The 18,041-nt window shown below is 29.9% G+C and overlaps 2 protein-coding genes and 1 long non-coding RNA gene across 3 annotated transcripts; 1 reads left to right on the forward strand and 2 right to left on the reverse strand.

Moving 5' to 3' along the window:
• Positions 1–1,295: 1,295 nt before the first annotated feature.
• LOC148935825 (nuclear RNA export factor 1-like) lies at positions 1,296–6,456 on the reverse strand. The gene is made up of 7 exons (XM_089080579.1): positions 6,210–6,456; positions 3,518–4,386; positions 3,308–3,420; positions 2,896–2,932; positions 2,587–2,804; positions 2,263–2,431; positions 1,296–2,126 (listed from the first exon to the last, which is right to left on the reverse strand). Exons 1-7 carry the CDS (start codon positions 6,283–6,285, stop codon positions 1,647–1,649), a joined length of 1,962 nt encoding a protein of 653 aa, XP_088936705.1. The 5' UTR covers positions 6,286–6,456; the 3' UTR covers positions 1,296–1,646.
• A 458-nt stretch (positions 6,457–6,914) lies between these two features.
• Positions 6,915–8,658, forward strand: LOC148935826 (uncharacterized). Its single transcript, XR_016140086.1, has 3 exons — positions 6,915–7,486; positions 7,734–7,820; positions 7,898–8,658. It is a non-coding gene; the product is annotated as an uncharacterized LOC148935826 (long non-coding RNA).
• A 3,359-nt stretch (positions 8,659–12,017) lies between these two features.
• LOC148935827 (nuclear RNA export factor 1-like) lies at positions 12,018–17,751 on the reverse strand. The gene is made up of 7 exons (XM_089080578.1): positions 17,525–17,751; positions 14,833–15,701; positions 14,623–14,735; positions 14,211–14,247; positions 13,902–14,119; positions 13,578–13,746; positions 12,018–13,441 (listed from the first exon to the last, which is right to left on the reverse strand). The coding sequence occupies exons 1-7, from the start codon at positions 17,598–17,600 to the stop codon at positions 12,962–12,964; spliced, it is 1,962 nt and encodes a 653-aa protein (XP_088936704.1). The 5' UTR covers positions 17,601–17,751; the 3' UTR covers positions 12,018–12,961.
• Between the last annotated feature and the right edge of the window lie 290 nt (positions 17,752–18,041).

The following is an 18,041-nucleotide window of genomic DNA, read 5'->3' on the forward strand; positions in this document are numbered from 1 at the left end:
AGTTTTTGTAACATAACTAGAATCCTTTACTTTATATCATATAAAAAATAATTCCCTTCTATAAAATTCATTACGTTATTTCTTTTTCACTTTTTCACTGTTTTAAAAGTATCGATATCTTTCTTATTTATGCCTCACTCGTAAATACTTTTTAAGGAAATCTGAAGTTTTCTGTAATATTTAATGCCGCATTGCGTATGAAAAATATGAAAAATTAACAAAGTCAGCAAGATGCTATGGAATATAACATTTCTATTCTTTCATATCTTTCGAGTCGATTAAATTGATAAAGATTTTAGAAATTATGATGTTTGTAGTAGACGATTTTGAACCCATGATTGAAAAAATGTGATTTATGATAAATATCTATCTATTATAAAAATAATTTTTATAACAAATGTAACTGTCATACCAAAACATATTTTTTGTCGATATGTTGCTACTATAAATCTAAATTAGTATCTTAATTTTAATGCAAAATTAATTTCTCTTTCTCTATAGACAGATAGGAAGAAATTTTTTCGTTATTTCATATTATGCAAAATCTGAAGATTAGAGAGACATAACAAAGAGATGTTTCTTATATATGCGGCATATTGTTCTGTTCTATTCCAGTATTAATCAGTAATGCGACTTATTTTATCGTTAACGTGCACTTATAATCTTTGTTTCAATTTACATACATTGCATGTCTATCGATATAAAAGCAATAACAAAAACAAAGAATAAAACGACCAACAAAAATAATAAAAATAACTAATAATAACTAATAATTTTTGATAATTCAGTACGTTTCTCAAGTACATTTCTCAAAAGTTCATCATATTTGACTTGATATTTATATACATGATTGATACTCCCAAAAATTCATTCATATTCTATTCTTACAATGTTAATATGTATATACATTTAAATAAAATATTAAACTCTTTTTCTACCATTTTGTAAATTATCTTGTGATTTCAAAAGGAAACAGACAATATGGCATACAAATAATCAATTAAACAACAACTTTTAACTTATAATGTACCATTAAATATCGTAATGTATAATATTGAAAGTTGTTCAAAAATCAAACAAATCAATATAGAAAAAAGACAAAACTCGATATTCTCGAGACATACCGAGATTGTAAATGATTTTTAACAGCTTTCTTAAGAACATAAAATGCGCATAATTGTTATTTTATTTTACTTAAACAAGGATCACAGGTATTTATCTCACTTTCGGAAATATATCTAATAATATTATATATATATATATATATATATATATATATATATATATATGTCTATAATAAATATTTTTGTTAAAGAACCTAAATATATCAATATGTATTAATATATTTCCTTCCTTTTTCCAATACTTTTCTCTCCTTGTAAAAATTAATAGAAATATATTTTGTTGCTATACAAAGCGATACAAAATTGATGGGAAACAAAACCTAAGTAATACTTTTTGTTCAGATTCTAATGCCAAAAGGTAAATCCTTATGCAAAAAAAAAGAAAAGAAGATTAAATATAAACGGAATAATTTGAAATGGAGTTGAGACTCTACAAGAAATTGAGACTCTACAAGAAATTTGTTCTCTCCTCTTTGACTAGCTATTATCACAGTGATGGGTATTATATACTCACACATGCATCTACTTCGTAAACGCTTCTAGTGGTATCTGCCCACATTTACAAAATTCTTGAAAAGCGGAGAGTGCGTTCTCGTAGTTCCATCCCGTTTCTCGTAAACATTTCAAGCTCCATTCCAGATTCATAGTCGTTTGCTGACTTAAAGTTATTGTCATCTGCTGTTTTATCTCCCCGCTGGGTTCCATTGTCATCGCCACTTCTGCGACTTCTGCGACTTCTGCGACTTCTACGACTTCCATCGCCGGCGTTTGCTGAGTTTGCTGATCATTTAACGATAACTGATTCAATTGCTGACGTAGTTGCTTCAGTTGTGCCTCGGGCGGTTGACTGATATGCAACTGCTCATTCCGAATACAGTATCCGTCACCTTCCGGAACGATCATGAATGTCCGATTGAAGTGGCGAATGGGTTCCTTGTTGTCCTTGTTGTTGTTAAGTAACTCTTGGAAGTAACCCGTTAGTGTGATGAACATCATTGCTCGCTGCAAATAGATAAGAAATAAATTATTTACTAAATAAGTAATTATATCGTCCTCTTTTATACCGTACCATGACGTAACCATGACAGTATATGATGATACTATATCATCCGTAACAATAAAAATTAGTACCACTTACTGTAACAAGAGAGATGTCCATAGTAAAAGTATTTAGCAAATGCCTTGTTCGTGGCATTTCTGATAATAGAGAAACTACGGGTAATCTACCCTGTTTCAATAACTTGTGTCTTTTGTTCGTGTCATTTATTTTCAATAAATTCCGATTTCCCATAAAATATTCATTTAATCTGCAACAAAAATAATTATATTAAATAATATAAAATAAAATAAATCAAAACTCAATATATAACTCACAAATATTACCGAGACAAATGTAGAAATGTACAAATATTCGTCAGAAAGAAAACAAAGAGCGTAGCAATATATAGTACATAACACTTACTTGTAAGAATCGGTTATAGTCATGCTAAAGCTAGCGTCTTTGTCATATGCATTAAGTAAGGCTTGGCGATTCTCACTATCGAATACCGTGAAATAATGTTGCAAAAAAACACCCGCAATCTCTCGCGCTGTGACATCGGTAACGAACATTCTCTGTGATGGAGGAACTTTAGTTTCATCTACATCGAAGACGATCGGTCGTGGCAATTCAACACCATCCTACAGAACACGATAAAAGCTTGTGTCACACGAAAAGATGGACTAGATGAATTTTAATACACGCGTATCTAACAATGTATATGATACTCACTAAATGCATTAGTTTTGGGAACCGCTTCCGGATATCGCTATAAATGAAAAAAAAAAAAAAGGAACAACTGATTTTTGTTAACTGATAAAAATATAAAATGCAAATCATTTATCCGAAATACTTAAAGAAAATTGCACGCGATAGTATTTGATAAAATTAAAAACAAAAGTGAAAAGATATGCGCATTTGTAATTTAACGGCATATTTTTAACGGCAAGCCCAAATTAAACTACTAAAAAATTAATTATTTAAAGACGTTTAGCTAAGAGAATTATATAAAATACATAAAAATAAAAAAATAAAATGTAACATATCATCGTATTACTCTTATCTTCTGTTTCTCTATTTTAGGTAAAAGAAAAAGAAAAAAAAAAAAAAAAAAAAAAAAGATTACATTCGAACGTTACGTTACCTAACGTAATCACTTTGCTGAGATTTATATTTGTTGCACACAGGATTTCCACTTAACTTCAATTCGCTGAGTTCCAGATTCTTGATGGAATCAAGCTGCTGAATGTCTCTGATCTACAGTAAATTAAGTAAATTAGTAAAATTTGAGTCGTCAAAAGGGAAATGAACATAACGCAGCACATATTTCTATATTCATTCTGTGTATACTCACTTTGTTTCTACCAATGTAAAAAATCTTCAGTTTTAAGAATTTATCACTTAAAACGCTGAGCCCTTCGATATTCTGTAATTTGTTGTCTTCCAAATTTAAGGCTTCCAAATTCGGAATATATTCGGCTACAATATTCAACACAGTCATCAATATGTCAGGATGAAACAATGCACAAAGGTAATCAGAGACAAGATCTGGATCTAGATGGAACTTGGACAAATCTAAAGCATTTGTCTCTCGAACGTATCTCTTTTCCATTGCTTGCTTTAATCGTTCCTTCAACTTGTCGTCAATCTCACATACTGGAAATCCTTTACGTTGCCCTAGTCTTACTTGCAATTTAAACCCATCAATCATTGTAATCTTGCGGTCACAATTTACCAATGCATTTGCCGTCTTGTAATCGTCTACGTAGAAACTAACTTCCTTTCCCATCACCTTATACATTATAGGAACAAATATTTGAGGCGCCATAAAATTCAATAAGGCTCTTATTACATTGTCTTTCTCATATTTATAACCATATGGTATGATAATTCTATAATAATTGGAGTTTATCACAGGAAGAGGACGCGACAGAGAATCTGATTGACCTCTTTTTAAATTCTTATTCTTGTTCGGCATAGAGTGGTTTCTTCTCTGAGACGTGATTTGCCAAGCTCTGTCTCCTTGATCTTTATTTCTTGGACCAATTATGACTCGTCTTGTATCTTTGTTCGAATCAGTCAGAAAAATATTCTTATTAAAATTCACCAGTGACAATTTACGCGACATTTCCCTATTGTTAAATCTTTCATTTTTAAATGATATGCAATGTTTAATGGGACCGATATTAGATCCACCGTTATTCCTTCTGATGTTGTCACGACCTAGAAGAATATAATATAACGACAAAATGGTAAAATTACAAAATATGTATAATAATTATTTCAATAGTACAATATTTCATAATTCTAACACCTTTAATGAATAACGATTCTTCATTACTATCTCTAATTATGCCAAGAATCCATGAATCCGTGTCATATATATTTCTTTAACGTTTATGACGTAAACAAGTGTATAAAATTTTTAGATAAGCTATAATGCATTTTCTTTCTTCTATCCGTTCTTCTATCCGTATAATTCAATACTTTCTAATATTGTTGCATTGTTTGTTGCATATGTTTACGATTGCGAGCGCGATACTCAATACCATGTTTCTTTCTCTTTTACTTTCAATTAGTATTAATTTTATGATTAATTTTATGAAAATTTAATTTTATGTAAATTTTATTACTTATAGTATGCATTATATATATATATATATATATATATATATATATGAAATGTTTTATACGAATCACAGTCGCTTTATTCTATATAGAAGGCGTCCAAAAATTCATAGTTTCAAAGATAGAATATTCCTTTGGAAATCTATAGAATTATTTTGACCAATTACATAACTGTCCACGATTCAGCGATTAGTCGAAGTAATTCACGTGATCCTAGTTTCTCGTTTTTCTTCTACATGATATTTGTTTTTAATTATAAGTAATATTCTTTGTGCTTCAAAATTCTTCCTATCGTACAATCTTATTTGATTGCACAATAATACGAATTCCGACGCACAAACAATATTACTTATTAATCAAAAACAGATATTATGTAGAAAAAGAAATTATATCACTAAACTGATAAAATAATTTTTAAAATTAATAACTTATTCATTAAAGTAAACAAATACATTCATTTATTAGTGAAATAAATTTTTTTTATTTATAAAACGCGTTGCTTTGTTAAACAAATTCTTTATTTAATTTCAAAACATTTTTGGTGTATTAACATCTACAATTCTTGAAATATTGATTTTTCTTGAAACATAAACATATATTTCTTAAAATATAAAATATTAGTTTTTTAAGAAATTCTTTTTATTAAAACAACAATTCTTTATTTTAAATAAAAGAATGTTCCATAATTAAATAGTACAACTTTAAAAAAATAAAGATTTACATACTAAATATGTATTTATTAAATTTAATTTCAAGTGTGTCATTATAAAGAGAATTTATGTTCTGTTTTTATATAATTTCCTTGAATTCGCATAATGTTACAATTTCCAATTACATTACAACCTTCAAATGAAAAGTGTCTTTGCAATTATTTAAATAAGCTATTTTCTTTTTCAAATTAATTAAAAAATATTTTTCTAATTTAAGAAATTTTTTTCAGTGTAAGCATTTTTCTAATTATCTCACCGAGTATCGAGTTAGGAGTTATTCTCGGGAAATATTGCATATGAAAATCCTAAAATTTATATAACACGTTATAGATTTTCGTATACGATATTTATACGATACAGATTTAAGAATCCCAGGCCGGAATATTACATCTATAGTACCAGACCTATCATGTTTAGTATCATTACGCGTATTTCCAAAGTAAAAACGCTTCTTCTTTCGAAGTATTCGCGAATTTAACATTCTTTTTCTCTCGAGTATTTCATTTTCTCGCGATCGCTCAACCGGCTCTAATCGTAAATGAGCTACATCCAACAAACAAACCAATACTGGAAGATAAATCGAATGTGTACTATTGTGTGGTATATCGGAGTGTATACCAAAGAGATATGCTTAATACAAAACGGAAAGCTGAAATCATGCGCTGAAATCATGCATGCGATGTACCGCGGAACTGTGAAAATACTTACGGAAATAACTCTTGTTCTCGTTTCCTCGGATGTTTTGGTCACCCCACATTTTTGACTTGTTGAATTTCCTCGACATCTTTTTCGAAAATAATACAAATAACACAAATCTGAAATAAACTAAAATCTGCCGATACCAAATCAACTAGCGCAATTATATTCCGCTTAATCTCACTTTCTATAGGCGATTTTTCAAACTCGACTTCTCAGACACGAACGACGCTTACTACTCCGTGAATTTCATCGGAATAACTCGCGTGATCGCTAAACGACACGCTCAAGCCGACGCTTCGCTTTGTACGCATGCGCAGAGATGTCCCATCCTCCTGATGATTCGTTGCACCAGTTGTATGCTTGCAACAGTGATGCGAATAGTCGAGCCACGCCCCATATCAGCGAGTTTCCCCCTCCTTACTTACGCACGCAGTGACGCTCCGACTATCCGTGAGATTATCCGCGCGTCACGCAAGGCACACGAATAGACGGAGCGTCTCTCTCTCTCTCTCTCTCTCTCTCTCTCTCTCTCTCTCTCTCTCTCTCTCTCTCTCTCTCTCTCTCTCTCTCTCTCTCTCTCTCTCTTCTCTCTCTCTCTCTCTCTCTCTCTCTCTCTCTCTCATCTCTCTCTCTCTCTCTCTCTCTCTCTCTCTCTCTCCTCTCTTCTCTCTCTCTCTCTCTCTCTCTCTCTCTCTCTCTCCTCTCTCTCTCTCTCTCTCTCTCTGTGTGTGTGTGTGTGTGTGTGTGTGTGTGTGTGTGTGTGTGTGTGTGTGTGTGTGTGTGTGTGTGTGTGTGTGTGTGCGCGCGCGCGCGCGCAAGTGGAAGGGGAAAATCACTGGTGTGCTCGGGCTCAAATTCGCATCAGTGGCTTGTAAGCGTGAAAGTGCAATCTCACACATATGAAAAAGGCAAGGAAATGAAAAGCGTAAAGCGAAAAGGAGAGAAACAGATGTAACATTCCGCTCGCCGATTTTCAACGGTCGAATTTTCTATGCAATACAAAAATTGAAAATCGTAAAAATAGTCATTTTTGTTATTTACTATAATTTCTAGAAAAAAATTTTCTAAAGAAATATATCAATAAGAAATATTATAAGAATTGCATATAACTTGATATAGTTATAACAAATTAATAAAAAAAATTGTTGCAAAATTGACATAGGAATTACCTTTGTTTTTTGGAAAATGTAAAATAATATGTTATAGGTAATTCGAGCATCCAAAATTGAATTAAAAAAGAGATGTCCAAAGAGAGATTAATCCTATAATATATCATCGAATATCCGGTAATTGTACGACATGCATTCTGAGGTTTAAAAAAAAAACCTCAATATATTCTCTAGGTTCAGTGCGACCTCATTATTTAAGAAATAAAGATTATTCAGAATATCTTTATATCTTAAATAAAGTTTTTCAATTGCGCGTTTATGCTAGCACCTTGTGTATATAAAGAGATGGAAAGCTACACGTGTAGACATACTTTTCTCTACTGAGCAAAGCTCAGCCATAAAATATTCATACTTTTCTACGTAGGTGGCCTTCAGTGATCATTTATCAAGTCAAAGAAATTGTATTTCTTGGAAAGGATGTTTTCCAGAACGTCTTGTGCAGAACTCTTTTGTGCGTTCACTTTCAATTTTTAAGTTTTATTGCTTAAGTTTTTTGTACGGCCCTAATCTCCTATGGCCCTAACGCAGGTAGAAATTCCAGAGTTATGAAACAGATAAGGGAAAACGGTAAAAAGAATAAGAATAAGCTAAGATAGAAGACAAAAAAATCCAAAAGCGATAGAGAATCGGCGAAAGAATAAAAGGAATGCAGGTACCCCAAGCGTCTGAAAATATCCAGGAATTTATTTAGGTAACCATAAATATGATTTTTTTTTTCATCATTTCTTATCATTAAGAGAGAGAAAAAAATACATACAAGTTGCAAATAATTTTTTATTGTCGTTTCTTATAAAATTATTTAATTTTATATCTTTATTTTAAGAAATGATAAACAATTTGTTATTGTTATCCTTATTATTATGGCAAAGAATGCATTAAGATATATTCATATATGCGTTCGACGCAACAATTAAACGACACAATAAAAAATCTAATAATAATGTTATTAGAAGAATAACTTATCTTATAATATTGTAATATTTAAAATTGTCGATGCATATGGATTAGCAGCTGCGCATTTCTTCAATTCCTAAATTTCTAATAGGGATTTCTAATAGGGATTACTGTAATATATTAGAATAGAATCATTAATCACATAATATCGGTGGTCCGACAATTTCAAAAAATATAATAAAAACAAAATTTACGACTTCATAGAATTGTGTGCGGCTTATAATTATATGACAAAAAGAAAAACTGATGCATTTCTTCATGTTCGAATATTCGAAGTATTTGTAATATTTTATATTTATAGGATATCGATACTTTTATAGAGCTTGCATAGAATTTGCATAAAAATTTTTACACTTTTCTTGAATTAAAAAATCATCAGACATCATAAGCAGACTTAAAAAAGAAATCTGTGTCGATATTACATTGTCGGTTGATGTTAATTAATCGATATTCTTAAATTGACACATATTCGACAATTACACTTTTCGTCTTATATAATTAACGATATGAAGTATAAAGTTCAAAGGACTCACACTTTGTATAAACATTGAAAAACGAAATTTGACTTCGGTCAAATTGGCTAAAATTGAAACACGTTTTAATTAGGTGGTGCTGATCAAAAGTTTTCTCTGACAAAAAAATCCCCAAATAAATAGTATAAAATATACAATCATTTGAAGTGAGTGTTATTGGAGTTTAATCCAATAAAGCCCGTGCCTAGGCCAGCAAAAATAGTCAAAGAACAACTACTGCAAATAGGGCCGACAACAAGAGACATATATTACCAATAATATATGTATAATACATATTGTTGTCTCATGTTGTATATTGCGGTATTTCACTAATATAGTACAGTTATTATCGTTATTACAATATATTAAATTATTATATAGTAAATTATTATAATATATTTTTAATATATTAATGTATTAAGTAATAATATAATTAAATTATCGTTTATATAACACATTTCATGTTTTATTTAATTTTTATACAACATCTTTTATTCAGCAATTATTACTCGTCAATGATAATTAAATTTTTTAAGACAATAAAGGACTTAAATTTATGATCTAACGAGATAAGTCATAAATATACATAAAATTGATAAATTAATTAAGCTGAGAAATGATATGAAACATTCTTTTATGGATAATGGAAGGCGGATGAAGCAAATTTTGCACACATTCAAAGAAGAGATATCTTGTATTTTTATATAAATATCGATATATTCTTTCGTAAATAATATATCTATACACATGTAAAAATACGCAAATACAAACGTAAACAGATATATAAATACATAAACAACAGATGATATTTAATCTTAATATGATACTTGATACTCAATAATACAGATATATTTATATATTTATATTATATAATCATAATTTTGTGTAAAATATATATTCTTATTATTCATTAATTATATTTACATCATATCTTTTCACGAAATAATTTATATCACAAAATAAAATTTGTCTCTGTGACTTGTACATTTTGTATTTATAAAGCGTAACATAAACATTGAGCTTTTTTTCAAATATTTTGCATATAAAAATATAAAGATCAAAATGCATGAATATTATATTCTCTTTTTAAAACCGTTGCATATGAGTATAAATTACTTCACTTTGCTTTTTTCATCATTGAAATAATTGAAATAATTATGATAATATAATCATGACATTATTATGATGTCGCGAGATGTCATTAATAACTAAATGATACGATTTAAATATATGTTGTATTTAACAATATATTCACACCAAAGATGAATTCTGCTAAGCACATGCAGTGTGCTTAATTTAAGAGATGAATGAGATATAAGCATGTTATTCTCACTGACGATATAAACTACGCTTTTATATCGCGGGGTGTAAGCTGTGATATATTTAATCAATTTTTGCATCATTTGTCGAGTACCATAGAGGTTCATTTCGTTTCGTTCTAGCAACGAACCTCTATATTCCTCAACAGAAATCAAGATCTCTCTCTCTCTCTCTCTCTCTCTCTCTCTCTCTCTCTCTCTCTCTCTCAATGCAACATGGCATTTAGGACTCGAACTGAAACAAGTTCGTTTCCCAACATGTAGTATCCTTCAACTTCAAAGTCAAAAAATAGGATACAACTTCACAGCATAATATCACAGGACATTATTTTAGTTTTTACAATATTTATAGTTTCTCATTGTTCCATCAATTATGTATGCGTGTGATGTCAATGCGTGTGCAAGTCATTTTAAATGAGATAAAAACTGAATGTATTATACATATTGTACATCTTGATGTACAAGGCTAATATATATTGTAAAATAAAAAAATAATAATAATGGTAATATGAATATTGCAATGTCAAATAATTTATACTCATATAATATAATATAAGCAAGCCCTGCTTCACCTGCTATCTACAATTTACATAAATCTATTCACCTTTAATTGTACATGTGTGCATGTTAAATAACATAATTCTGAGAAACTGTTTGATTACTATTTACAATACTAATGTAAAAATTATTTTTTTTTAATTGTTTGACATAGTAAAACGTACTCAAAACTATTATAAATTTAAATATGTATGGTAAAATTTGTTTTTGTCTCTTGATTTTTGTCACGCGATAAAATCCATTCAAGATCGATTTACTCCACTTTCGGATAAATTTATCTAGAAGATAAAACTGCGAATAAGAAAAAGAGAACGCGAAAAAGTAAGAGTAAGCGAAATCGTTTATCGTTTATCGAAAGGTGAAGCAATCCATCCTACAGAATATAAATCTTTACCCCTTTATCCCTTACATCAATATAAATTTGAAATATATAAAAAAAAGTATTGTATTTTTTTAATTTATTTGACGCGCGTTTATAATATAAATATTTACTTCTTATGTCTATTATATAATGACGTTATAAATACGTACAGAGTAATATAAATTGCACTCTTAAAGGTACGACTAGCAATCATCTTCTTAGAAAGAAAGATAGAGATACTTTAGTTTTTGTAACATAACTAGAATCCTTTACTTTATATCATATAAAAAATAATTCCCTTCTATAAAATTCATTACGTTATTTCTTTTTCACTTTTTCACTGTTTTAAAAGTATCGATATCTTTCTTATTTATGCCTCACTCGTAAATACTTTTTAAGGAAATCTGAAGTTTTCTGTAATATTTAATGCCGCATTGCGTATGAAAAATATGAAAAATTAACAAAGTCAGCAAGATGCTATGGAATATAACATTTCTATTCTTTCATATCTTTCGAGTCGATTAAATTGATAAAGATTTTAGAAATTATGATGTTTGTAGTAGACGATTTTGAACCCATGATTGAAAAAATGTGATTTATGATAAATATCTATCTATTATAAAAATAATTTTTATAACAAATGTAACTGTCATACCAAAACATATTTTTTGTCGATATGTTGCTACTATAAATCTAAATTAGTATCTTAATTTTAATGCAAAATTAATTTCTCTTTCTCTATAGACAGATAGGAAGAAATTTTTTCGTTATTTCATATTATGCAAAATCTGAAGATTAGAGAGACATAACAAAGAGATGTTTCTTATATATGCGGCATATTGTTCTGTTCTATTCCAGTATTAATCAGTAATGCGACTTATTTTATCGTTAACGTGCACTTATAATCTTTGTTTCAATTTACATACATTGCATGTCTATCGATATAAAAGCAATAACAAAAACAAAGAATAAAACGACCAACAAAAATAATAAAAATAACTAATAATAACTAATAATTTTTGATAATTCAGTACGTTTCTCAAGTACATTTCTCAAGAGTTCATCATATTTGACTTGATATTTATATACATGATTGATACTCCCAAAAATTCATTCATATTCTATTCTTACAATGTTAATATGTATATACATTTAAATAAAATATTAAACTCTTTTTCTACCATTTTGTAAATTATCTTGTGATTTCAAAAGGAAACAGACAATATGGCATACAAATAATCAATTAAACAACAACTTTTAACTTATAATGTACCATTAAATATCGTAATGTATAATATTGAAAGTTGTTCAAAAATCAAACAAATCAATATAGAAAAAAGACAAAACTCGATATTCTCGAGACATACCGAGATTGTAAATGATTTTTAACAGCTTTCTTAAGAACATAAAATGCGCATAATTGTTATTTTATTTTACTTAAACAAGGATCACAGGTATTTATCTCACTTTCGGAAATATATCTAATAATATTATATATATATATATATATATATATATATATATATATTATGTCTATAATAAATATTTTTGTTAAAGAACCTAAATATATCAATATGTATTAATATATTTCCTTCCTTTTTCCAATACTTTTCTCTCCTTGTAAAAATTAATAGAAATATATTTTGTTGCTATACAAAGCGATACAAAATTGATGGGAAACAAAACCTAAGTAATACTTTTTGTTCAGATTCTAATGCCAAAAGGTAAATCCTTATGCAAAAAAAAAGAAAAGAAGATTAAATATAAACGGAATAATTTGAAATGGAGTTGAGACTCTACAAGAAATTGAGACTCTACAAGAAATTTGTTCTCTCCTCTTTGACTAGCTATTATCACAGTGATGGGTATTATATACTCACACATGCATCTACTTCGTAAACGCTTCTAGTGGTATCTGCCCACATTTACAAAATTCTTGAAAAGCGGAGAGTGCGTTCTCGTAGTTCCATCCCGTTTCTCGTAAACATTTCAAGCTCCATTCCAGATTCATAGTCGTTTGCTGACTTAAAGTTATTGTCATCTGCTGTTTTATCTCCCCGCTGGGTTCCATTGTCATCGCCACTTCTGCGACTTCTGCGACTTCTGCGACTTCTACGACTTCCATCGCCGGCGTTTGCTGAGTTTGCTGATCATTTAACGATAACTGATTCAATTGCTGACGTAGTTGCTTCAGTTGTGCCTCGGGCGGTTGACTGATATGCAACTGCTCATTCCGAATACAGTATCCGTCACCTTCCGGAACGATCATGAATGTCCGATTGAAGTGGCGAATGGGTTCCTTGTTGTCCTTGTTGTTGTTAAGTAACTCTTGGAAGTAACCCGTTAGTGTGATGAACATCATTGCTCGCTGCAAATAGATAAGAAATAAATTATTTACTAAATAAGTAATTATATCGTCCTCTTTTATACCGTACCATGACGTAACCATGACAGTATATGATGATACTATATCATCCGTAACAATAAAAATTAGTACCACTTACTGTAACAAGAGAGATGTCCATAGTAAAAGTATTTAGCAAATGCCTTGTTCGTGGCATTTCTGATAATAGAGAAACTACGGGTAATCTACCCTGTTTCAATAACTTGTGTCTTTTGTTCGTGTCATTTATTTTCAATAAATTCCGATTTCCCATAAAATATTCATTTAATCTGCAACAAAAATAATTATATTAAATAATATAAAATAAAATAAATCAAAACTCAATATATAACTCACAAATATTACCGAGACAAATGTAGAAATGTACAAATATTCGTCAGAAAGAAAACAAAGAGCGTAGCAATATATAGTACATAACACTTACTTGTAAGAATCGGTTATAGTCATGCTAAAGCTAGCGTCTTTGTCATATGCATTAAGTAAGGCTTGGCGATTCTCACTATCGAATACCGTGAAATAATGTTGCAAAAAAACACCCGCAATCTCTCGCGCTGTGACATCGGTAACGAACATTCTCTGTGATGGAGGAACTTTAGTTTCATCTACATCGAAGACGATCGGTCGTGGCAATTCAACACCATCCTACAGAACACGATAAAAGCTTGTGTCACACGAAAAGATGGACTAGATGAATTTTAATACACGCGTATCTAACAATGTATATGATACTCACTAAATGCATTAGTTTTGGGAACCGCTTCCGGATATCGCTATAAATGAAAAAAAAAAAAAAGGAACAACTGATTTTTGTTAACTGATAAAAATATAAAATGCAAATCATTTATCCGAAATACTTAAAGAAAATTGCACGCGATAGTATTTGATAAAATTAAAAACAAAAGTGAAAAGATATGCGCATTTGTAATTTAACGGCATATTTTTAACGGCAAGCCCAAATTAAACTACTAAAAAATTAATTATTTAAAGACGTTTAGCTAAGAGAATTATATAAAATACATAAAAATAAAAAAATAAAATGTAACATATCATCGTATTACTCTTATCTTCTGTTTCTCTATTTTAGGTAAAAGAAAAAGAAAAAAAAAAAAAAAAAAAAAAAAGATTACATTCGAACGTTACGTTACCTAACGTAATCACTTTGCTGAGATTTATATTTGTTGCACACAGGATTTCCACTTAACTTCAATTCGCTGAGTTCCAGATTCTTGATGGAATCAAGCTGCTGAATGTCTCTGATCTACAGTAAATTAAGTAAATTAGTAAAATTTGAGTCGTCAAAAGGGAAATGAACATAACGCAGCACATATTTCTATATTCATTCTGTGTATACTCACTTTGTTTCTACCAATGTAAAAAATCTTCAGTTTTAAGAATTTATCACTTAAAACGCTGAGCCCTTCGATATTCTGTAATTTGTTGTCTTCCAAATTTAAGGCTTCCAAATTCGGAATATATTCGGCTACAATATTCAACACAGTCATCAATATGTCAGGATGAAACAATGCACAAAGGTAATCAGAGACAAGATCTGGATCTAGATGGAACTTGGACAAATCTAAAGCATTTGTCTCTCGAACGTATCTCTTTTCCATTGCTTGCTTTAATCGTTCCTTCAACTTGTCGTCAATCTCACATACTGGAAATCCTTTACGTTGCCCTAGTCTTACTTGCAATTTAAACCCATCAATCATTGTAATCTTGCGGTCACAATTTACCAATGCATTTGCCGTCTTATAATCGTCTACGTAGAAACTAACTTCCTTTCCCATCACCTTATACATTATAGGAACAAATATTTGAGGCGCCATAAAATTCAATAAGGCTCTTATTACATTGTCTTTCTCATATTTATAACCATATGGTATGATAATTCTATAATAATTGGAGTTTATCACAGGAAGAGGACGCGACAGAGAATCTGATTGACCTCTTTTTAAATTCTTATTCTTGTTCGGCATAGAGTGGTTTCTTCTCTGAGACGTGATTTGCCAAGCTCTGTCTCCTTGATCTTTATTTCTTGGACCAATTATGACTCGTCTTGTATCTTTGTTCGAATCAGTCAGAAAAATATTCTTATTAAAATTCACCAGTGACAATTTACGCGACATTTCCCTATTGTTAAATCTTTCATTTTTAAATGATATGCAATGTTTAATGGGACCGATATTAGATCCACCGTTATTCCTTCTGATGTTGTCACGACCTAGAAGAATATAATATAACGACAAAATGGTAAAATTACAAAATATGTATAATAATTATTTCAATAGTACAATATTTCATAATTCTAACACCTTTAATGAATAACGATTCTTCATTACTATCTCTAATTATGCCAAGAATCCATGAATCCGTGTCATATATATTTCTTTAACGTTTATGACGTAAACAAGTGTATAAAATTTTTAGATAAGCTATAATGCATTTTCTTTCTTCTATCCGTTCTTCTATCCGTATAATTCAATACTTTCTAATATTGTTGCATTGTTTGTTGCATATGTTTACGATTGCGAGCGCGATACTCAATACCATGTTTCTTTCTCTTTTACTTTCAATTAGTATTAATTTTATGATTAATTTTATGAAAATTTAATTTTATGTAAATTTTATTACTTATAGTATGCATTATATATATATATATATATATATATATATATATGAAATGTTTTATACGAATCACAGTCGCTTTATTCTATATAGAAGGCGTCCAAAAATTCATAGTTTCAAAGATAGAATATTCCTTTGGAAATCTATAGAATTATTTTGACCAATTACATAACTGTCCACGATTCAGCGATTAGTCGAAGTAATTCACGTGATCCTAGTTTCTCGTTTTTCTTCTACATGATATTTGTTTTTAATTATAAGTAATATTCTTTGTGCTTCAAAATTCTTCCTATCGTACAATCTTATTTGATTGCACAATAATACGAATTCCGACGCACAAACAATATTACTTATTAATCAAAAACAGATATTATGTAGAAAAAGAAATTATATCACTAAACTGATAAAATAATTTTTAAAATTAATAACTTATTCATTAAAGTAAACAAATACATTCATTTATTAGTGAAATAAATTTTTTTTATTTATAAAACGCGTTGCTTTGTTAAACAAATTCTTTATTTAATTTCAAAACATTTTTGGTGTATTAACATCTACAATTCTTGAAATATTGATTTTTCTTGAAACATAAACATATATTTCTTAAAATATAAAATATTAGTTTTTTAAGAAATTCTTTTTATTAAAACAACAATTCTTTATTTTAAATAAAAGAATGTTCCATAATTAAATAGTACAACTTTAAAAAAATAAAGATTTACATACTAAATATGTATTTATTAAATTTAATTTCAAGTGTGTCATTATAAAGAGAATTTATGTTCTGTTTTTATATAATTTCCTTGAATTCGCATAATGTTACAATTTCCAATTACATTACAACCTTCAAATGAAAAGTGTCTTTGCAATTATTTAAATAAGCTATTTTCTTTTTCAAATTAATTAAAAAATATTTTTCTAATTTAAGAAATTTTTTTCAGTGTAAGCATTTTTCTAATTATCTCACCGAGTATCGAGTTAGGAGTTATTCTCGGGAAATATTGCATATGAAAATCCTAAAATTTATATAACACGTTATAGATTTTCGTATACGATATTTATACGATACAGATTTAAGAATCCCAGGCCGGAATATTACATCTATAGTACCAGACCTATCATGTTTAGTATCATTACGCGTATTTCCAAAGTAAAAACGCTTCTTCTTTCGAAGTATTCGCGAATTTAACATTCTTTTTCTCTCGAGTATTTCATTTTCTCGCGATCGCTCAACCGGCTCTAATCGTAAATGAGCTACATCCAACAAACAAACCAATACTGGAAGATAAATCGAATGTGTACTATTGTGTGGTATATCGGAGTGTATACCAAAGAGATATGCTTAATACAAAACGGAAAGCTGAAATCATGCGCTGAAATCATGCATGCGATGTACCGCGGAACTGTGAAAATACTTACGGAAATAACTCTTGTTCTCGTTTCCTCGGATGTTTTGGTCACCCCACATTTTTGACTTGTTGAATTTCCTCGACATCTTTTTCGAAAATAATACAAATAACACAAATCTGAAATAAACTAAAATCTGCCGATACCAAATCAACTAGCGCAATTATATTCCGCTTAATCTCACTTTCTATAGGCGATTTTTCAAACTCGACTTCTCAGACACGAACGACGCTTACTACTCCGTGAATTTCATCGGAATAACTCGCGTGATCGCTAAACGGCACGCTCAAGCCGACGCTTCGCTTTGTACGCATGCGCAGAGATGTCCCATCCTCCTGATGATTCGTTGCACCAGTTGTATGCTTGCAACAGTGATGCGAATAGTCGAGCCACGCCCCATATCAGCGAGTTTCCCCCTCCTTACTTACGCACGCAGTGACGCTCCGACTATCCGTGAGATTATCCGCGCGTCACGCAAGGCACACGAATAGACGGAGCGTCTATCTCTCTCTCTCTCTCTCTCTCTCTC

Source organism: Pogonomyrmex barbatus, unplaced genomic scaffold (genome assembly GCF_055798465.1).
Source record: "Pogonomyrmex barbatus isolate J1 unplaced genomic scaffold, ASM5579846v1 scaffold39, whole genome shotgun sequence".
NCBI classification, from domain to species: Eukaryota; Metazoa; Arthropoda; class Insecta; order Hymenoptera; family Formicidae; genus Pogonomyrmex; species Pogonomyrmex barbatus.